We start from the raw sequence: 22,682 nt of genomic DNA, 5'->3' as shown, positions 1-22,682 counted from the left end.
GAGGGTGTGGTGATCATTTGGGAACGAAGCCTGCAATTCCAAAACTACACACAGCTCTGAGGACATGCATTCTTTGTGTTTCACTTTATATATTGAGAAATCAAAGCTGCAATACAGTATGGATCCATATATAATTGTTTCATTCATATACCAACACAGACACTCAGAAAAGAACTATAGGGGACCAGAGGCAAAATATCAATTCTATAAAGTAAATTACAAAATGTACATTTTAAACATAGCAATTTTTTCCCCCACATGACAATCAAATGATATTTCAGTTTAGAATGTTTTATTATAGTTTATTGTGATAGCATTTTTTCGTTTTTAAGAAGAACCAACACAGCAAATAAATGTCGAGGGGGTCACATAGATACTCCAGGTTTGGCTTTTCCCGCGCCCCTCTGACGACAGACGAGATGTTCACCATAATATCTACTAACAGCATGCACAGCCAAAGAAAGCAAGGCTGTACACAGCCACTCACACACACCTACAGGAAAACGCTGCTCTGCACCGACGCTCCACAGCGGACTGCATGAAAAACAAATTCCTGAAGAGAAAAATATATATGCAGGCTTGTATGTATAAATAGACATACGCAGGTTGTTTGTGTGTAAGGACACATGTATGCATTTAAGCATGCATGTACTGTTTAAATCTGTGTATGTATACATTTAGAGTATGCAATGTGTGTTTAATGTAAGAATGTGTCTATGGGCATGTATAAGAATACGCAAAATGAAGTTACTGGAATGATTCCGCCGCAACCTGGTTATGTTTTTCTCATATTTTCTTCTGCTTTCCCAATCTTTCCGTTAAGGCAAACAGCTGAGATCTCTTATCCGAGCAGAGGTGATCAAATTCTGGTATTTGTGGTTATTGAACACAGGTAAACACAAAATGTTGGCATTAAAATAGATGCAGAATATTGAGCCAAAGTTTCTATACACAGTCATAGCAGATCTAGGGCACAGAGAGAGAGGGGAGGGGGAAGGAAGGCAGGTGGCAGGACAAAAAGTAAATTAAGTAAAATATTATCTTAAAATGGTGTCAAAGCAGTTTTTTTTTAGTTTTTTTTTTGCAATACTGTTGCAGTTTCAAGCTCTATTCGTACAGTATAGATGTTCCCAGCAAATTCATCAAAGAATTCTAGCTTGGTCAACATACACTAAAGCAAGAAAGGATAACTGTAACTATATATACACAGAATGTGACTGATAAATACAGATTTAAAAGAGTCCTGCTTTTTTTTCCTTTTCTTCTTTTAACTTCACTTTAGACATGGCTGCTACTTCCGACACAGCTGTTTCTTTTATTTCAAACTTCGAGTTCACCCCACTTCCCCAAAGCTTTCTTTCTCCCACATGAAACCGATTAAAATACTATTGATGACCAACATTGTAGTGTTAAATACAATTAAGCTTTTAAGTCAAAAGGGCACAAAACAAAAAAACGAAATCCTTACTTGGGAGTGAAAAAAAAAGAGACATGATCCACAACTGTCTGACAGATAGATGTACAGATAGATATGATGAGTCCCAATCCTAAAGCACCCTGCCTGTTTTAACACAACAGTAACAACCTATCAATCTACAACCAAGACAGGCTCCAATGCTCTTATACAGGGGCATGTTTTGCACCAGGACCAGGGTACTTTAATGTGTTTTGCTTGGTATTTTTGACTGACAGACACCTAGTACACGATTAGACTCTCCGTTGGCAAGGCTGTGGGGAGGGGTTAAGAAAATGTTAGTGAGCCCAACCAGTCCAGTAGAAACACAAGGGGCGAGGCAAGGTGGGGTGGTATGGGACAGAGGGGCGAGGGGTGTTCAGCAGCATCCCCCTCCGGCCTGTTGACCCCCCTGGCTACCGGAGAGAGTGGAGTTGGTGGTAGCGTGCTGGGGCCCGATCTTAATGCCGTTAGCCTGCCGAGACAAAACCACAACACAATGCAACCGGTTAGTGGATTCAGGCAGTCAGGAAAATGGATCGTGATGGTCAGGTGTGATTTGATGATTCAAGTTTGAGTGTTGTTTGTGTTTTTATGGGGTGGATGAATTGGACATCATAACAAGCAATATCAATGGTGACAAATTCTCTTTGGCTCACAGTCACAGTCCTTTGTGTGGGAGAGATGATATGCACACACACACACGCGCACACTCAGCAGCAGCCAGCGGCACTTTCATCCATCGCACTGCTTTCATCTCCCCAGCCCTTCAGTGGCTGAAGAGAGCGCAGAGCGGCGGAAAGGCAGCACTCCACTGTGAGCCTGGGCTGCTGTGGTTTTCAGCAGTAGTAGTAGCTCTTAAGGAAACTCTGCATCGCTCTAAATCAGATTTATAGTGTTAAGGGAGGAGGTGGAGGGGGTTTCTCACTACGTTTGCCAGTGAGCGTCAGGGATTCTAGCCAGGGCTTCCCCCTTCGTCAGTCAGCTGATGCGGTTTGGACCGTGTGCCTGGCATCGTTTTTTCTCTCTCCCCCTCTTTCTTTTTTTACTCTTTCCTACTACTCTAATAAAAAGCATACCCAATGGCTGCTTAGGGGCTCGCCTCCTTCAGGCTGGCTGTAACCTTGTGGGATGTGAGGAATTTATGCGCTGGCCAGTAGCCAGGGCTAGCGGAGTGAGGGAAGGAGGGAGAGGGAGGGGAGAAGGGAGAAACGGAAGAACACACGGTGGAAGTTTTGCTTGGCAGACTGGAACTTGCTCTGCTTCTTCTCTCCCTCCTTTAGAGAAAGATGGAGTGTGGGCTGCTGCAAATAAGCCTCTGCCTCGAAAATATGAAGTGCAGAGAAGGACGCATCGTCTCGCAGAACTATATGGCTACGTAATAGGTTTAACTAGCTAACACAATGGCTTTCTGGCCTTCAAAATTACCTTTGTTAGATAGGACTATATCCAACAGCTGTTCTGTAAAGGTGTTATCCTTATTTACGGCCTCTTCACTCAGTTTATGACGTGGGCTTAGGGCACTACAAAATGAGCAAGGGCGTTTGACCACTTGCCCATACCTCAGTTGATGACTTATAACGAAAAAGTTAAGCTATGTCAAGAAGATGGTATTTGTCAAAGTTGCAGTGTACAAAATGAACACCAAACGCGTTTTTCTCTATCATGTCAAATTACCTCATTGTTGATGTCGAAGACACCCTCCTGAATCTTCTCGTATATCTCCTTCGCTGTGTTGATGAATGCCTGAAAAGGAGACATAGCCAAATTAGTACAGGACCAGAGCTTACATCCACACAACAAACTAGAAGTGACACTTAGATTAAAGAAACCAAGCCTCAGACCAATCAAACCATATAAGCAAAAAACACCGTCTTTGAAAGATTAGTAAGGGTTTAAACACCGTTTCCCATGCTTATTCAATGAACCATAAACAATTAATGAACATGCACCTTTGGAATGGTCGTTAAGACACTAACAGCTTACAGACGGTAGGCAATTAAGGTCAGAGTTATGAAAACTTAGGACACTAAAGAGGCCTTTCTACTGACTCTGAAAAACACCAAAAGAAAGATGCCCAGGGTCCCTGCTCATCTGCGTGAACGTGCCTTTGGCATGCTGCAAGGAGGCATGAGGACTACATATGTGGCCAGGGCAATAAATTGCAATGTCCATACTGTGAGACGCCTAAGACAGCGCTACAGGACGGACAGCTGAGCGTCCTCACAGTGGCAGACCACGTGTAACAACACCTGCACAGGATCAGTACATCCGAACATCACACCTGCGGGACAGGTACAGGATGGCAACAACTGCCCGAGTTACACCAGGAATGCATAATCCCTCCATCAGTGCTCAGAATGTCCGCAATAGGCTGAGAGAGGCTGGACTGAGGGCTTGTAGGCCTGTTGTAAGGCAGGTCCTCACCAGACATCACCGGCAACAACGTCGCCTACGGGCACAAACCCACCGTTGCTGGACCAGATAGGACTGCCAAAAAGTGCGCTTCACTGACGAGTTGCGGTTTTGTCTCACCAGGAGTGATGGTCGAAATCGCGTTTATCGTCGAAGGAATGAGCGTTACGCCGAGGCCTGTACTCTGGAGCGGGATCGATTTGTAGGTAGAGGGTCCATCATGGTCTGTGGCGGTTTGTCACAGCATCATCGGACTGAGCTTGTTGTAATTGCAGGCAATCTCAACGCTGTGCATTACAGGGACGACATTCTCCTCCCTCATGTGGTACCCTTCCTACAGGCTCATCCTGACATGACCCTCCAGCATGACAATGCCACCAGCCATACTGCTCGTTCTGTGCGTGATTTCCTGCAAGACAGGAATGTCAGTGTTCTGCCATGGCCAGCGAAGAGCCCGGATCTCAATCCCATTGAGCACGTCTGGGACCTGTTGGATCGGAGGGTGAGGGCTAGGGCCATTCTCCACAGAAATGTCCAGAAACTTGCAGGTGCCTTGGTGGAAGAGTGGGGTAACATCTCTGGCAAATCTGGTGCAGTCCATGAGGAGGAGATGCACTGCAGTACTTAATACAGCTGGTGGCCACACCAGATACTGACTGTTACTTTTGACCCCCCCCCCCCCCCTTTGTTCAGGGACACATTATTCAATTTCTGTTGGTCACATGTCTGTGGAACTTGTTCAATTTATGTCTCAGTTGTTGAATTTTATGTTCATATAAAACGCAGTTGACAGTGAGAGGACCTTTCTTTTTTTGCTGATATATATATATATATATGTCTCGTTGACTGAATAAGCTCTAAAGAGTGGGATATACAGGAGTTTAGGATGAGAGGCATTAGCACATGCATCTCTGGCTTGTTGCCACAGAAAACCAATCTACAGCACTCCGCTGTAAGAACAATGCGAGCAGACGTATAAACAGAGAAAAATCATCAACTGTAATGATGAATTGGGCCTGTACGATCGGTTTCTTTCGGTTGTACAGTACAAACATTCAAAGACCATTGAATTGGGAGTTCTAGCCTGAATTTACACCCTAGTTTAGGCCGTATAATCATAACCTTATGTACACCTCAAAAACGAGCATAGGGCAGGGCCCCCCTCTACAGTAAATACTGACTGAAATTCATATTTTTAGCACGGAGTGAGTGAGGCCTGCTGCGGAATCTGAAAACAAAAGCTCCACCTCAGCTCAGGAGGCACGGCCTGGTCCTGTCTCTACCCTCCCTGCCTCTTCATGCATTAACATATTAAACAGCAACAGATGTTTCCCTCCGCCTGAGGCAGAGCGCCCCCACCTGGCCATAGAGACCCAGGGCATAACCCAGGGACCCAGCATTAGCCTCAGCACAGGCAGAGAGCACATCTCTCTTCATATAGTGCTTATCGTAGGGTCAATGGAATATAAAGAACGTCCACCCACCCACCATGCCTTCTAAAAGATGAGGCATGATTGGCTTTCAGCTGTCGCGGAGGACAGGGGAGCGGAGGAGAGGGAGGGGAGGTTATGAATATGGATGAGCTATAAGTGGGTGATGTACACGTCACGTCGCGGAGAGGGAGATGGAGGAGGAGAGATACCGGGAGGATTCAGGGGACACTAATGAGACAAATTAATCATACCAGGGGTTTCTGCAGCGGGGAAGGGGGAAAGGCAGAGGGGGGTTCTATAAACCAGTCTCTCCATGCCTTAAATCCTCAGAGAGTCTGGCTACCCAGCACACTGGAGAACAGACGTGCATGTGTGCGTTGGTGTGTGTGTATTTTTCTGAGCAAGAAAGGGGGGGTATATTAATGGGCAGACGTGTGAGTGAGAGAAAATGATGTTGACAACACACACACAATAAATAGCACAGTGTGAGCAGGAGGTACCTCTTCTACGTTGGATGCAGTCTTGGCGGAGGTCTCCATGAAGATGAGGCCGTGCTCTCTGGCAAAGGCCTCCCCCTCCTCCTTCTTCACCTCTCTCCTGGACTCCAGGTCACTATGGGGACAAAAAAAACACTTGATATATACAGTACCATAGACCTGCGTTACGCTAGTACGGTCTTGTGTTTTGCACCAAATGATCTGCTAATTCATTCTGTCACTTTTGCCAGTTAGGAGATATGTCATCTAACTAGAGGAGACAAGAGCACACACAGGGAGCAGGGGCTGTGAAACTGGGTGGGCGCATTTCAATTGCCAAAAATGACTACTTCTCCCTTTTTCCTTTCCTTTATCAGCAATTGTATCATAAAATTGACCCGGTGAAAGCAAATTACACAGTCAAACATCCACCATTTTGATTTGACATAGTCAATAGATCTGAAAGTGTAGGTTAAGAAGAGGAAATTAGGAAAGGGTGCCATTTCAGACTTTTGAGGCGCACCCAGTTTAGCCATGACAACCATGACAGGGTTGTTCGGTAACCATGAGTGACAGAGAGATGAATCTGACCTCTTGTTCCCAATGAGCATGATGACCATGTTGGAGTTGGAATGTTGGCGAGCATCCTCTAACCAGGTTGTCAAGTGGTTGAAGGTGTCCCTTCTGTAATAAAATGAACATTGGAGCAACACTGAGCATAAGAACACAATACACTGTCCTTTCCAAGTAAACTAATGCATACAAATGTAATTCATTAGGTGAACGTAGGTCCCTTTTGGAACAACAAAAGTGGATCTACATGAGCAAAATAAGGACATTGGGCGGGAGACATTGCATTCAATTAATTCCCCAATGTATTATACAAACATCAATCTCAGTCGCTCTAACTACGGTTAAACTGAATTAGCTGGATAAGAGATTACTTTTCCTTTCCTCCTAAACAAATGCATTAAAAATACATAATTCTTATTATTATTTTTATCTGTCATGAGCAAAAGTCATGACCTGAATCCTAAGGGAGGACCTTGGGTGAGGAAAGTTGACTTAGTTAACCATAGTGGTCCTAGTGTTTATTTAGAATGATAAGGCCTGGGGAGAAAATGGCCGCAAGACTGACCTTGTGATGTCGTACACTAGCAGGGCGCCGGCTGCCCCTCTGTAGTAGGACCGGGTGATTGAGCGGAAGGATTCTTGGCCAGCCTGAGAAAAAAATAAAAAATTAAAAAACAAACAGATATAGTACACACACAGAGACGCTCAGTTAAAGTAAAGACAGAGCTCAGCACTGAAGCATAGTAACCTATAGTTAAAGGGTACAAAGAAGAGCCAGCAGTAGCACAAAACAGTAGAAGCAGTAGTAGCAGGGTTAGGCTATTTTACGTTTGCATCGTCTAGCGACGATTGTTTGACAGCCATTGTCGATGGCGATAACATCGTGATGTCACAAACGATGGTTTAGCATATTTGAATTTGACTGCATCTCCGGAGTCCGCCAGCGCACAACAGCACAGCGAACACACAGCAGGGCAAAACAGCAGTAGTAAGTATCAATATGAATATAGTATCAACTCTTAAAAGGAGTCTTACTCCAAGTGCTCAAGGGTGTGTCAGGACAGACAAAATGCTACGGTGTCTGGTACACTGTATTACTAGGGTCAGGGGTTCTTCTGAGCCAAGGTTCTGAAAAACTCCTAGCTCTAGCAATGTTTTACTCATTCATGACCTGCCTAGTCCCTACCCGACTCCTCCGAGTCCAGGCTTCCTAGTCCCTACCCGACTCCTCCGAGTCCAGGCTTCCTAGTCCCTACCCGACTCCTCCGAGTCCAGGCTTCCTAGTCCCTACCCGACTCCTCCGAGTCCAGGCTTCCTAGTCCCTACCCGACTCCTCCGAGTCCAGGCTTCCTAGTCCCTACCCGACTCCTCCAGGCCAGGCTTCCTAGTCCCTACCCGACTCCAGGCTTCCTAGTCCCTACCCGACTCCAGGCTTCCTAGTCCCTACCCGACTCCAGGCTTCCTAGTCCCTACCCGACTCCAGGCTTCCTAGTCCCTACCCGACTCCAGGCTTCCTATTCCCTACTCGACTCCAGGCTTCCTAGTCCCTACCCGACTCCAGGCTTCCTAGTCCCTACCCGACTCCAGGCTTCCTAGTCCCTACCCGACTCCAGGCTTCCTAGTCCCTACCCGACTCCAGGCTTCCTAGTCCCTACCCGAGTCCAGGCTTCCTAGTCCCTACCCGAGTCCAGGCTTCCTAGTCCCTACCCGAGTCCAGGCTTCCTAGTCCCTACCCGAGTCCAGGCTTCCTAGTCCCTACCCGACTCCTCCGAGTCCAGGCTTCCTAGTCCCTACCCGACTCCTCCGAGTCCAGGCTTCCTAGTCCCTACCCGACTCCTCCGAGTCCAGGCTTCCTAGTCCCTACCCGACTCCTCCGAGTCCAGGCTTCCTAGTCCCTACCCGACTCCTCCAGGCCAGGCTTCCTAGTCCCTACCCGACTCCTCGAGGCCAGGCTTCCTAGTCCCTACCCGACTCCAGGCTTCCTAGTCCCTACCCGACTCCAGGCTTCCTAGTCCCTACCCGACTCCAGGCTTCCTAGTCCCTACCCGACTCCAGGCTTCCTAGTCCCTACCCGACTCCAGGCTTCCTAGTCCCTACCCGACTCCAGGCTTCCTAGTCCCTACCCGAGTCCAGGCTTCCTAGTCCCTACCCGAGTCCAGGCTTCCTAGTCCCTACCCGAGTCCAGGCTTCCTAGTCCCTACCCGAGTCCAGGCTTCCTAGTCCCTACCCGACTCCTCGAGTCCAGGCTTCCTAGTCCCTACCCGACTCCTCGAGTCCAGGCTTCCTAGTCCCTACCCGACTCCTCGAGTCCAGGCTTCCTAGTCCCTACCCGACTCCTCGAGTCCAGGCTTCCTAGTCCCTACCCGACTCCTCGAGTCCAGGCTTCCTAGTCCCTACCCGACTCCTCGAGTCCAGGCTTCCTAGTCCCTACCCGACTCCTCGAGTCCAGGCTTCCCAGTGTCTTTCCCTAATCCATACACATTCCTAACACAACAGAAATTCTCAACTAGAGCGCCATTATTCCAAAACCAAGCTTCCTGGTTTTCCCTCTGCAGCTAGGCAGAGCACAGGCAAGCCCCTGTCACAGTGTACAAAAGGTTCCTGTCTTTCTCTACGTCCCATCCCTGACTGACTGACTCCTCACAAACAAGGGGCCCACTGTGTTCCACACAGCCCATAACATAACGTGCTACCATTTTGGCCAATCACAACTCCCCGTTCTCTCGCTCGCCAGTCAGTAGTTGGTTTGTACAGCAGGCAGGCAGGCAGACAAGACCTGTCTGTAGATACCATTGTCAGTGTTTGATAAGATGGCTTCCCTCTTCCCTGGATAGCTGCTGAAGACTATTGAGCCTGGATCTTCTCTACCTCTTCTGTTCTGTTCTCTTCTGGCCTGGCAGCAGGTGAGTGCGAGCCAGGCAGCCAATGCCCCAGCACATTTGAATTCAATAAGGCCCAGTCAGTCCCTCCGTAAGTCCGTGGCAACAGTCCCCCGAGGCAGCTGCGAACATTGGAGCTAATGGAGGCCATTGTGAATAAATGATGAATGACACTTTTATGCCTGCCATCTGCCAGAGCTCAAAGGTTACAGGAAGGCCAGAAATGCAGATTTTGTCTATTACATCACCCCCAGGGCAGGCAGTGCCTCCCGGCTCCTCCTCCTGTGCGCACACACACAGGGACACCCACACACTGATAAGGCTACACGGTCAGTACACACACCCTGTGTTTGATTGTGACTGTCTTGGCAGGGTGGACAAGTGGTGGTCTGGGATTTAGGCTAAACCACAGAGAATTCTAATGGAAGGGATAGTCATAGTGGTGTGTTGAAAATACCCATAAGCTTTTGTTAGGTTAATAACCAAAGTTCGAACCCGGGTCTCCAGATATTACATTTACGTCATTTAGCAGACGCTCTTATCCTGTGCGACTTACAAGAGCAATTAGGGTTACGTGCCTTGCTCAAGGGCACATCGGCATATTTGTCCCCTGGTCAGCTTGGGGATTCGAACCAGCAACCTTTTGGTTAGTGACCGGTCCAACGCTCTTGAATTTCTGCTGAATTACAGCCTTACCCTTTTCATCAACCAAAATGCACCCAAGTTACCATGTGGCCTAGAAAGTACACAGCAGCAGCAGGCACTACATCGGTGGCACAGAAGGCCTAGGACTCTACCACCACCACCATCCATCAGCATTACTGCTGTGGGATTCTATTCTTAATAGTAGAGCTGTGTCTCCCCCTACAGGACATACATACATACTACACCAGAGCATCTCCTGCAGCGTTCATATTTTCTCAGCACTGCACAGGGAATCACCAGAAGGGCACAATGAGAAACCTTAATCATCACGTCACACATCAACCTTCACGGCTAAAACACCATTCAAAAACTCAAAATAGAAAACGTCACAAGGACATAGCTGAGCGAGACTATTTGAAAAGAGGGTGAAACGTGTCAACAGCCAACTGACATAACGCTGTTGTGTAGGCGCAGTCATTCTTTCCTTTGCAACATGTCCATGCTGACACATGCATGTCAGAGGGGGGGGGAGAGCTAGTCCTCCTGTACAAGAGTCCATTAGGTAGATAGTCTTAAATATTAGCTCCAATATGGGCTATTTTAATGCTGTATGTGTTGAAGAGTTCAGAGAAAAAACAACATATTAGACTTGTCTTGTTAGACTTGGTGGGTTATATTGGGTGAATTACACACTGAGTGGGTGCCACTCATCATACGACATGGATGTGATCGTCACTAGGTGGAAAACCTTTATCACTTTGATGATAAGATACATTAGTACAAAAACAGTATTCATACATTAATGATTACAGTTTACTCCTCATAAGTGCAATTCAGATAAGTTCAAATTCCATTTAACTGAATCGGGACAGTATAATACCAGCTACATTTAGGGTGTCCAATAAATAAATAAAAAACACTGACCAATTTGTAAAATAATAACAATCCTTTAAACATTTTTATCCTTGTAGGATGACCAAGATCAGGGTGACAACAAAAAAAAAAAAGTGGTAAAAAATAGGAAAATAGCATTGCGTCATCTAGGCAGGACGCTTTGCGAGAATTTAGGCTAACTGACAGGCTCACCGTTGAACTCGTCATCGTTCTTCTCGAACACGGAGGACATAAAACAACAGGAGGTAAGACTGATATCGATTGAGACATTACATATTTTCCTATACGCTTTTCATTAATGCAAAATTCCTGTTATTTTTTGAAAATGTCTCACAAAAACAAGCGTATATCTGAAATGTCAACAGCACACTGAGCGTACCGCAAGTTTTTCTATTTTCAAAGCCTTTTACAATTAATTCCACTCACGTCATGTTATTTTGCGACACGCGGAAACAACTTTGCAGACGACCACCACATGTAAAAATCCTCAAAAGTTGCTGCGAGAAAGCGGCACCGCTCTGTCAACAGATCTTGTACTTATTATCGGACGTATTAGGTTACAAAATCCGACTTTTTGGATATAATGTTAATGAATCATATTTGTCTTGGTAAATGTGTTTATAACATAAGTGAAATGACCAAAGCGTTTGTTAAGCCACTCTGGGCAGAGTGGGTGGACATTAATACATTTATCTTAATCGTTCCTGACAACTGGATGCTATCACAAACAGTCCCAAGGCATTACATAACATCAATTTCAGTTGCAGAACATTTTGAAATATAGTGCTACACTGTGCCCTAATGAATACCACCAAGGAGTCAACTGTATTCAGGTAAAATCACATCTGTTAATGTGGTACGGGGCAGGTATCTTACCGTGTCCCAGATCTGCAGCTTGATCTGTTTACCATCTATAGTGATCATCCGCGCCCCAAACTCCACACCTGGGAAAGACAACCACCAGGTTACACAATCAGTCTACAACTCTGTTGGTCCAAGAGTTTTTCCATGACCACGTGATCGGAGCAGAAAAAATAAATGAACAGGACCCTATTTCTAGGCTAGTATTTCATGGTCAGGAAAAAGTCCTGGTCTTAACCATAAACTAGATACCAGCTTCCACCACAAATATGCCCTGGCTAAAAGCCTATGGTGTATTGAGGTTACAGCAGAGATTGTCTAATCTACTACACTATCAGACACTGGCCAAACCAGTACACATTAAATCATATTAAAATGCTAATACATCTAGCTCTCTCCCAATGTCAACACATCTCCCTCATCTTTACAGGTTAGACCAGAGGCGAGGGATGAAAATCCTTAAGAAATGAATTAATACAGTGAGGGGATCTGAGCGAAATGCTGAGATGATTTAATTGAGGTCCCTCCAGTGCATCTAGGCAGTGCAGAAGCAGGATACATTTTAAATCACAGTCGGTCATTAAATGTTATAATGAATCGTGACATGTGTGATATAAAGTAGTCTTACCGATAGTGAGGTCATGCACCGGCTGAAACCGCTTGTCTGTGAACTGTAATAATAGGCATGATTTCCCAACACCTGCAAAACAAACATGCACGGTTAAACAGAGGCACACACACATGAACAAATAGGGGCTCTGTCTGCATAGGGGAAATTCTACAGTAAGGAAATTAGAGACTCACATTTTTCACTTAAACTTTGACATTTTTAACAAACCATACAACTATGCACAATTTTTCGTTTTTGTACTTAACCCCTTTTTCTCCTTAATATCCAACTGGTAGTTACAGTCTTGTCCCATCGCTGCAACTCCCCTACCGACTCGGCAGAGGCGAAGGTCGAGAGCCTTGCGTCCTCAGAAACACGACCCAGCCATGCCCCACTGCTTCCTGACACACTGCTTGCTCAATCCGGAAGCCAGCCGCACCAATGTGTCGGAGGAAACACCGTACAACTGGAGACCGGAATCAGCATGCATGCTCCCGGCCCGCCACAAGGAGTCGCTAGCGCGCGATGGGACAAGGACATCCTGGCCGGCCAAACCCCCTCACCCCCAACGACGCTTGGCCAATTGTGTCTTATGGGTCTCCCGGTTGCGGCCGGCTGCGACAGCCCGGGCTCGAACCTGGGTCTGTAGTGATGCAATGCCTTAGACCGCTGCGCCACTCGGGAGGCTGCACAAGGACGACTTTTAACAATTAAGACAGAAAATTTGACAAAAACACATTCCCTGGAAGAACAGTGAATATGCTAAGTTTGGTAACAAAATGAGTTTATTCTGTTAACAAAACTTTGTATCTGCACTGTTCTTCCAAGTAAATGTGTCCTTGTCAAATGTGTAAATTGTTAGAAGTAGTCCTTGTGCATAAAGTTTTATGGTTTGTTAACCTTAGAAAAATCAATGGATTTTGTTTGGCATACATTTTAAAGTGAAAAATCTGAGTCTCACATGCAGACCAGACCGGACACGTCGCGTGCGCGAGCGTCGCAAAATAAATGTAGAAATAGATGTTATTAAATTATTGCACCCACACTGCTCGCGGGCGCCAATGAGCGTCTGCGTTACCAAGGGCTAAAATTGGTCATTCCTATTTCTGACGCAGATCGCGCTGAAAGTCCTGCCTCTCCCATCTCCTCATTGGTTTATAGAAGCAGGTACCCACGTGCCATCTCCTCATTGGTTATTTTCACGTGGGTGATTGAAAGACTAACTGTTTTGCCGGTTGTCGTGGTAATACTATGAAAGTTTAGATGTGATCACCATATAAGTTCAACGATGAAAAAGCCTGGAAGGAGGAGAGATGACTAGAAACGATTCGGTTGGCCATTTTATGTGTGGATTAATTTGTCGGAGTAGAGGACCTTGTGCAGTTCAGGTAAAATAACAACTCAATGTTTATATCCCAGGACAAATTAGCTAGCAACAGCAAGCTAGCTAAATAGGACAAATTAGCTAGCAAGTGCAAGCTAACTAGCTAAATTGCCATACATGTTTAATGCTTTTCGACCTGTCCCCAAATTAATGTCATTGGTTCAGAGTTTGTTTTGATATTTTAACCTGCGTGTCATGATCGCGTTTGGTGTAGGGGGACAAAATTAATTTATGCACGATGGCGCACGCGCGCAGCAGGTTTGGGTTCCGTGTCAGGGTAATTCCTTTACTGTGGAATTGCCCACGACTAACATTAGCTAGTCACACACACACTATAAAACCAACCACTCTAGTCGGCTGTACCTGTGCCAAAAAAGCGTATCCTTTTTAAATAGTTAACCAACATTCTTTCAGCACTTTTATTTCCACGAATGATCAAAACTCATTTTCTCATGCTCTCTCGTCCCTCTGCAGCAGACACAGTGAGCAATATCTTTGGAACATCAAATTGCAAAACATATAGCATTGTGAGAATTTTTATTTTACCTTTATTTAACCAGGTAGGCCAGTGAAAGAGGTGTTGGCTTTGGGGATGACCAGTGAAATATACTTGCTGGAGCACGTGCTACTGGTGGGTGTTGCTATGGTGACCAGAGAGCTGAGATTGGAGCTGAGATTGGCGCGGCAGGGTAGCCTAGAGCATTGGGCTAGTAACCGAAAGGTTGCAAGTTCGAATCCCCGAGCTGACAAGGTACAAATCTGTCCTTCTGCCCCTGAAAAAGGCAGTTAACCCACTGTTCCTAGGACGTCATTGAAAATAAGAATTTGTTCTTAACTGACTTGCCTAGTTAAATAAAGGTAAAATAAAATAAAAAAATATAGGTAGTATATGGGGCTTTGGTGACAAAACAGATGGCACTGTGGTAGACTGCATCCAATTTGCTGAGTAGAGTGTTGAAGGCTAATATGTAAATGACGTCGCCGTAGGATAGTCAGTTTTACGAGGGTGTGTGTGGCAGTATGAGTGAAGGAGGCTTTGTTGCGAAATAGGAAGCCGATTCTAGATTTAACGTTGGATTGGAGATGCTTAATATGAGTCTGGAAGGAGAGTTTACAGTCTAGCCAGAGACCTAGGTATTTATAGTTGTCCACATATTCTAAGTCAGAACCGTCCGGAGTAGTGATACTCGGGCGGGCGGGTGCGGGCAGCGATCGGTTAGAGCATGCATTTATTTTACTAGCACTTAAGAGCAGTTGGAGGCCACAGGAGTGTTGTATGGTGTTTAAGCTCTTTTGGAGGTTTGTTAGCAGTGTCCAAAGGGCCAGATGTATACAGAATGGTGTTGTCTGCGTAGAGGTGGATCAAAGAATCACCCGCAGCAAGAGCAACATCGTTGATATATACAGAGAAAAGAGTCGGCCTGAGAATTGAATCCTGTGGCACCCCCATGGAGACTGCCAGAGGTCCGGACTACAGGCCCTCCGATTTGACACATTGAACTCTGTCTGAGCAGTAGTTAGTGAACCAGGCGAGGCAGTCATTAGAAAAACCAAGGCTGTTGAGTCTGCCGATAAGGATACGGTGATTGACAGAGTCGAAAGCCGGTAGAGAAGCTCAGTCAGTCAGGCTGGAGGCTCGCTCTAGTTAGCACATCAAGAGGCTTCTGGCACATGGCTGCTCAAACAAGTAGAGTTCTGATTGTCATGCGTTTCTGGAGTTGATAGAGGATGCTTTAAACCACCGATTCAAGATCAAAAATAATATAATATCATGCCCTCAATTGTTCAGGTTGGGAGTGCGATAGTGTTATCTGATCTTAGATCTGGGGTTAAGAAGAGCGATCTATTTCTTCAGAAGGATCTATATCAGAGGCCATGTCAACATGAGGACGCTCCTGATATAGATAAAATGGCCGGCCCTAATGTCATCCCACAAAATGTCAAATGCCAAGACTCATGAGGTTGTTTGGTGTGACGAAACCAAGTTATTCATAGGTAGCACTGACCTTGATGAATGCAAGAATGTGGCTAAATCAACTTATCACAAAGTATACTCAAGACAAAAAAAATAATAATGATCAAACGTCACCGTGAAACACACCGCCACACAGTGGAAGGGGGACCTGTGAAAACCTGTGTGCTGCACCACATGGTTACAACGCAAACAGGTAGGGCCGGGACGATACCAGTATCGTGATACTCATTAGTATTGTGGATTTAACTTCTTTAGGAAAACAGACCTAATGTTGGAAACAAACATCATTATGTTGTCATCCAGAGTCACATTAATTTATTTTCCAAGCTATAGCACACAATATTTTACATACAGCAGGGTTTTGAGACCAAAGAGTTGTCTGGTACGTATTTTCTTTTTTTGCAATGGAAAACATATTGCGATGATACTGGTATCGTCAAAGCCCTACAAAACAGGTGAAACCTTCTGGACACCAGAGAAGGCTTTCATTAGTGTTTCTATGGGTTACCACTGCCGTTGCTAAGCAGGGGAGCCAGGGTGATGGAAGACACCATGAGAAGGATGTACAGAAACAACAAAGCAAAGTCACCATTACACAACATAACCATGCACCTGCTAGCCAATCAGCCTCTAGCTCTGAATAGATGTGTGCATGTGGTTCTTTAGTGGTCAGGTCATTATTGTTAAAAACAAACAGTGGTACTGCTAGTTCAATTAGACCGTCCTGCCATATCAAAGATGTGCAAGCTGTAGGCTAATTGCTATGTTGAAAATAATGAGATGAGCGTATCATACCTTGAGGTGTGATTCTATCTAGTGTTCTGTGGTGCATATGGTTCTTTGAAAACAGCTGTTGCTTTTTCATGATAGACCTATATTTTATTTAACCTTTAACTAGTCATTGTAAACTAATTATTATTTACAATGACGGCCTACCCTGGCCAAACCCTAACCCGGACGACGCTGGGCCAATTGTGCACCGCCCTATGGAACTCCCAATCACTGGTTGTGATACAGCCTGGAATCGAACCAGGGTGTGTAGTGACACCTCTAGCACTGAGATGCAGTGCCTTATACCGCTGCGCCACTTTGGAGACCCCTATATGCTAAGAAGCATTTAATTGTACTGTGTACCATGTGTATTCTGTGCATATGACAAATAAAATGTCACTCATTGAAATACTGCATTTGATTTGGCACTGATGTGAAAATAAACAGTTGCCATTTCATCCAGGTGAAAATACTAGGTTATGCAGGCTGAGAAAAACATTCATCTTTTTGGACAGAAGTGGGTTCTCCACCATCACCTCATCTAGCCTAGTAAACAACAACAGGATATATCTAACAGCTCCAACAGCTGGGATAGCCATACCTAAACTGCAGTCATGTAGAATGGGAATGAGCAATATGATAGCTTGGGTTGCAGGTGCTCACATGATGGTCCACAGTGAAGCTAGGGGATGACAGGTCTGTGGTGTTGCAACTGGACTGTTTACTGCTAGGACTAGTATCAAAGGCAGAGAGGACAGCAGGAGCGATATCTGCTCCCAGCATGCTCTGTCTTTCAGAGAGGGAAAACTCCCATTTATAGATGCTTAATGATTGAGTGGTGTAATTTGGAGTTTCTGACTGGGATTTTTTTTTTTGCTAGATGCTGAGGTCTAGGGGTAAAATTATTTTTGCACAGAAAGGGACATGGGCCTAGGCTACTTAAAAAGTGGACAGAACATAGAGCTGGGATGATAAACCTTTACACAACATGCCCAAAAGTATGTGGAGACCTGCTCGTCAAACATCTCATTCCAAAATCATGGGCATAAATATGGAGTTGGTCCCCCCTTTGCTGGTATAACAGCCTCCACTCTTCTGGGAAGGCTTTCCACTAGATGTTGGGACATTGCTGTGCGCGACTTGCTTCCATTCAGCCACAAGAGCATTAGTGAGGTCGGGCACTGATGTTGGCCGATTAGGCCTGGCTTGCAGTCGACGTTCCAATTAATCTCAAAGGTGTTTGATGGGGTTTATGGTCAGGGCTCAGTGCAGGCAAGTTCTTCCACACCGATCTCAACAAGCCCTTGCTTTGTTCACAGGAGCATTGTTGGAAGCACAGAATCATCCAGAATGTCATTGTAGGCTGTAGCGTTTAAGATTTCCCTTTACTGGAACTAAGCGGCCTAGCCCGTACCATGAAAAACAGCCCCAGACCATTATTCCTCCTCCACCAAACTTTACAGCTGCACTATGCAGTCGGGCAGGTAGCGTTCTCCTGGCATCCACCAAGCCCAGATTCATCCGTTGTACTGCCAGATGGTGAAGCATGATTCATCAATCCAGATAACACGTTTCCACTGCTCCAGAGGACATACGATTTGTACGTGCTACGGGCTTCAGCACTCGGCGTGCCAATTCTGTGAGCTTGTGAGGCCTACCACTTTGCGGCTGAACTGTTGTTGCTCCAAGATATTTCCACTTCACAATAACAGCACTTACAGTTGACCGGGCAGCTCTAGCAGGGTAGACATTTGACAACGCGACTTGTTGGAAAGGTGGCATCCTATGACGTTACCACGTTGAAAGTCACTGCGCTCTTCAGTAAGGCCATTCTACTGCCAATGTTTGTCTACGGAGATTGCATGGCTGTGTGCTATATTTTATACACCTGTCAGCATAAGGTGTGGCTGAAATAGCCGAATCCATGAATTTGAAGGTGTGTCCACATACTTTTGTATATATTGCATATCGCAATATGGATTTTTGTCCATATCGCCCAGCTCTTACAGAACATTCTTATATAGTCTTCCCCAATAGTAACACACGTGCCTAAATTATAACTATACCATCCCAACTAATCTCACGTTACATGACAGGCATTACTGATCAACTTCTTCATTACACAAATGGGGTATGTGAATTCTTAGTCCATGACAGCAATAGTATTTCGAAGTAGGGCTTGGAGTTTTTTTCTGTGAACTAAAAACTCATGGCCCTAGTTTCTGGTCAGGAAACTCTAGTAATGAGTAATTACACTAATAAACGTAAGGAGTAGGCCTAACTCTCCTGGATGCAGGCAAGTACGGCAAATAATGCACTGACAGATTTGTACTACTCCTAAATGCTAACCGCTGAGTTTTGGGTTGGTAATGACATCTCATGTTTTGAAACAAGCATCATATGATATGCTGTCAGCAAATACTTCAAGTCAAATTCTGCCCTTTCATCTTAGAGAAATGCAGGGGCTCAAGCTGGTAAACCTGTTATTGGCTTTCCTGGGTGCAGGATACACTTCCCTTCCCTGATACTTTTAAACCGAGTAAAACAGTAGGTTGTTACTTTTAAAGACCTCATACACCCTTGAATGTACAGGCCTTAGTGATCAATCAGTAAAGTCATAGCATCACTCCCTGTGGACTTGAGATACCAAAATGGTTACAGGTACACTTAACGTCAGGTGGACCAGCTACATGTGTTTATTTCTCAGCATCATCATAGACTGACATTCTCTCTAGCCAGAGACAGGTTACCGTTAACTATCTCAGTATATATATTTTGCCCTGGGCAAAATGCTGAGCTATTAGGCTATTTCAACAAGGATCAGGGTTGAGCTGTTAAGCAACATATTCAAAATAACACTGATCTAACCAAATAAGACGAAGAAGCACATAGTTAACGTTAGTTGCACTGTTATTGATAAACAAGTACCTACGTTGCATTGCTAAGTCAACCTACGGGAAGATTATATATGCTTGCTTTGGCAGCATCCACGATATTTCTTCGGTTACCGTTCTAGACCTCGTCTAACAACAACAAATGACAACAAACTGCGTAGCATTATTGACACAATATCCGTGTATGAGTACATTATGTCAGTTAAACACGACCATGAAAGCCTAGACCGCTACTGTAAAACCCGAGCCATGGAGGCGGCCGTAGGAAACCGTACCAAAACTCTGTAAAACGCCATTTCGAGGGAGAGAGGACTTGTGGCCTTGTTTTGTGGCTCAGAGATATACGTTACAAGCTCGCAAAAAAAAACAGAAAGCCCAAAACATTGATGTGGATGAGTCCAAAGGGGCTGACATGGTCTGTGCAAGCACCCATGTCGTTTAAGTGCTGTCAAATTAGATAACTGTTGTTGTTGATGTCGCTGCAAACAGCTAACGTTAGATACAGCTAGCTAACCAACGACATTAGCCTAGGCTAGTTAGCATTGCTAGCTTAGCACCCCACTCTCACAATGCACAACGGAAAGACAATAGGCCGTCAGCTTGTTGGTGTTTTCAACAGTTGCTAAATTAGCACACTAGCTGACCACAAATTGTGCGATATGATGAAAAATGATGTTTTCTATTTTACGTTAAAGACAAGTTAATGACATAATATTAACGCTGTTAGCAAGCGAGAAATAGATATGTCATCCCACTCCTTGCGTCTCCGCTTTTACCACGTCACTGTACTCTCCACCACTGCGGAAATAAAAGATAGCGGTTAACGTTAGCTTGTCGTTAGCAATCTTTGCTACCAGTGAATACTTACCCGTGTCTCCGATAATGATGTATTTGAAGAGGTACGCATATGCCATGGCCACTGGGTCCTGTGTCAACCTGCCTCGGCCGTTTACTGTGGCTTCGCTACTTGAAACTGTATGAAAATGGTCTATGTAATCGTTATTGCTTTGCCTTGCTAGCCTTCTTTCTCTCTTCAAAGGGAAGGAACAATAAACATTTCCAAGCTTCTGCTGACGACGTCATATGTTCCGCCCTCGCCACGCACGCAATAAAAAAATAAGATTATTTTGCCCCCGGAAGTCCGTCAACTTGCCCTCACCACCCAGTTCTTCTTTTTCTTCTTTGGTATAATGGCGTTACCATAACCATTTGCCACTAACAGTTTTTTATTAAATATTATGTCACTTAGAAGACTCCTCTTTTTATCTCAATATCAAATCAAATGTTATTGGTCACATACACATGGTTATCCGATGTTATTGCGAGTGTAGAGAAATGCTTGTCAAAATTATTAAAGTAACTAGTGTTCCATTTATTAAAGTGGTCAATGATTTCAAGTCTGTATGTGGGCAGCAGCCTCTCTGTGTTAATGATGGCTGTTTAACAGTCTGATGGCTTTTGAGATAGAAGCTGTTTTTCAGTCTCTCGGTCCCAGCTTTGATGCACCTGTACTGACCTCGCCTTCTGGATGGTAGCTGGGTGAACAGGCAGTGGCTCGGGTGGTTGTTGTTGATGATCTTTTTGGCCTTCCTGTGACATCGGGTGCTGTACGTGTCCTGGAGGGCAGGTAGTTTGCCCCCCGTGATGCGTTGTGCAGACCAAACCACCCTCTGGAGAGCCCTGTGGTTGTGGGCGGTGCAGTTGCCGTACCAGGCGGTGATACAGCCCGACAGGATGCTCAATCTACTGAATTTAACAATTTGTAAGACATATCATTATTTGCATACGTTATAGGCTAGTTATTTAGACCTACACACAATGATGTAAGATTACCCAGCTAACAATTATAATCAAATTGAAATCAAAAGGGAGAGAGTACGTTTTTGTAATGTCCCCCTAATGTTTGGGTCCAGTTTTCTGTTAGTTATGGGAACATTCTATCTATGTTAGCAAAATCCTTCTGAGAACCATTTTAGCATATTTTGGAATATTCCATCAACGTCACATCATACATACCCTGCCAGAACATGGTTGCCATGTTCTCAGAATATAAGATATTAGTGTTCTAGACACATTTCATGAGAACGTTGAAAAAACATTCCTGTGTCCAGTTTTCTGAGGGTTAGGAGAATATTCCATTAACGTCTCACCAAACATACACAGAACATGGTTGCCATCTCAGAATGTAAGATATTAATATTATAGCCACGTTTCGTGGGAACATTCCAAAAACATTTCTGTGTATCAGTTGTCAGGATGTCTCCTGATGGTCTCAAAGTAACGGTCTCCCCAAAAAAATGCATTACCCATCATGCCTTGTTACTATTGCCAAGCTCATCAAGACCCTGATTGGTGAAGCACTGATCAATTTACAGCTCTTTTGGACTGTTGGCAAGGTTAGGTATACACACAATGCTTTGAACATACAGCGTTTTCAACTTACATATTTGACACACTTTGTCATACATTATTATGGTGTGCTTGTTCGTTTATACAGTAATTCACACCTTAATTGGGGAGGACGGGCTTGTGGTAATGGCTGGAGTGGAATCAGTGGAATGGCATCAAATACATCAATACATGGTTTCCATGTGTTTGATCCCATTCCATTTAGGCAATTCCAGACATTATTATGAGCCATCCTCCCCTCAGCAGCCTCCACTGCAGTAATTATTATTCAACATGTCCTCACCTGGGATTTGAACTCACAACCTCTAGGTTCACAGCATTCAGAGCTTTCTATTACACCACCATGTCTGTGTCAGTTACCAGTTAATTAGAATTTTCTCTCGTCATTGATTTGATTTAATTATTTCAACAATTTAATTCTATAATGTTGGTGGGGCATATTAACCTGTTTTAATGATACTCCTGAATCACTATGATCAATAAAATATTTTCTTGAGTCTACTTTTAACAGAGCTGAGATTTACTTCAAAGTACATTCACCCTATTGCTTAATAGGGAGGAGGTCAAAGACCTGGCAGGTTGGTGCCAGGATAACAACCTTTCCCTCAACGTGATCAAGACAAAGGAGATGATCGTGGACTACAGGAAAAGGAGGGCGAAGCAGTGGTGTAAAGTACTTAAGTAATAATACTTTAAAGTACTACTTAAGTAGTTTTTTGGGGTGTCTGTACTTTACTATTTATATTTTTGACAACTTTTACTTTAACTTAACTACATTCCTAAAGAAAATAATGTACTTTTTACTCCATACAGTTTCCTTGACACCCGAAAGTACTCGTTTCTGTATGCTGAGCAGGACAGGACAATGGTCCAATTCACACAAGAGAACATCCCTGGTCATCCCTACTACCTGATCTGACGGATTCACTAAACACAAATGCTTCGTTTGTAAATTATGTCTGAGTGTTGGAGCGTGTCCCTAGCTATCAGTAAATTTAAAAAAACAAGAA

The 22,682-nt window shown here is 44.6% G+C and overlaps 1 protein-coding gene across 1 annotated transcript; it reads right to left on the bottom strand.

Annotated features, from left to right (window-relative positions):
• Positions 1-275: 275 nt before the first annotated feature.
• LOC139550932 (ras-related protein Rab-2A-like) lies at positions 276-20,418 on the bottom strand. Its single transcript, XM_071362216.1, has 8 exons — positions 20,132-20,418; positions 12,258-12,329; positions 11,645-11,712; positions 6,916-6,998; positions 6,369-6,461; positions 5,802-5,913; positions 3,131-3,199; positions 276-1,928 (listed from the first exon to the last, which is right to left on the bottom strand). Exons 1-8 carry the CDS (start codon positions 20,175-20,177, stop codon positions 1,833-1,835), a joined length of 639 nt encoding a protein of 212 aa, XP_071218317.1. The 5' UTR covers positions 20,178-20,418; the 3' UTR covers positions 276-1,832.
• Between the last annotated feature and the right edge of the window lie 2,264 nt (positions 20,419-22,682).

The sequence above is a fragment of the Salvelinus alpinus genome, chromosome 23 (genome assembly GCF_045679555.1).
Source record: "Salvelinus alpinus chromosome 23, SLU_Salpinus.1, whole genome shotgun sequence".
In the NCBI taxonomy this organism is placed as follows: Eukaryota; Metazoa; Chordata; class Actinopteri; order Salmoniformes; family Salmonidae; genus Salvelinus; species Salvelinus alpinus.
This window is presented reverse-complemented; position numbering and strand designations above follow the sequence as displayed.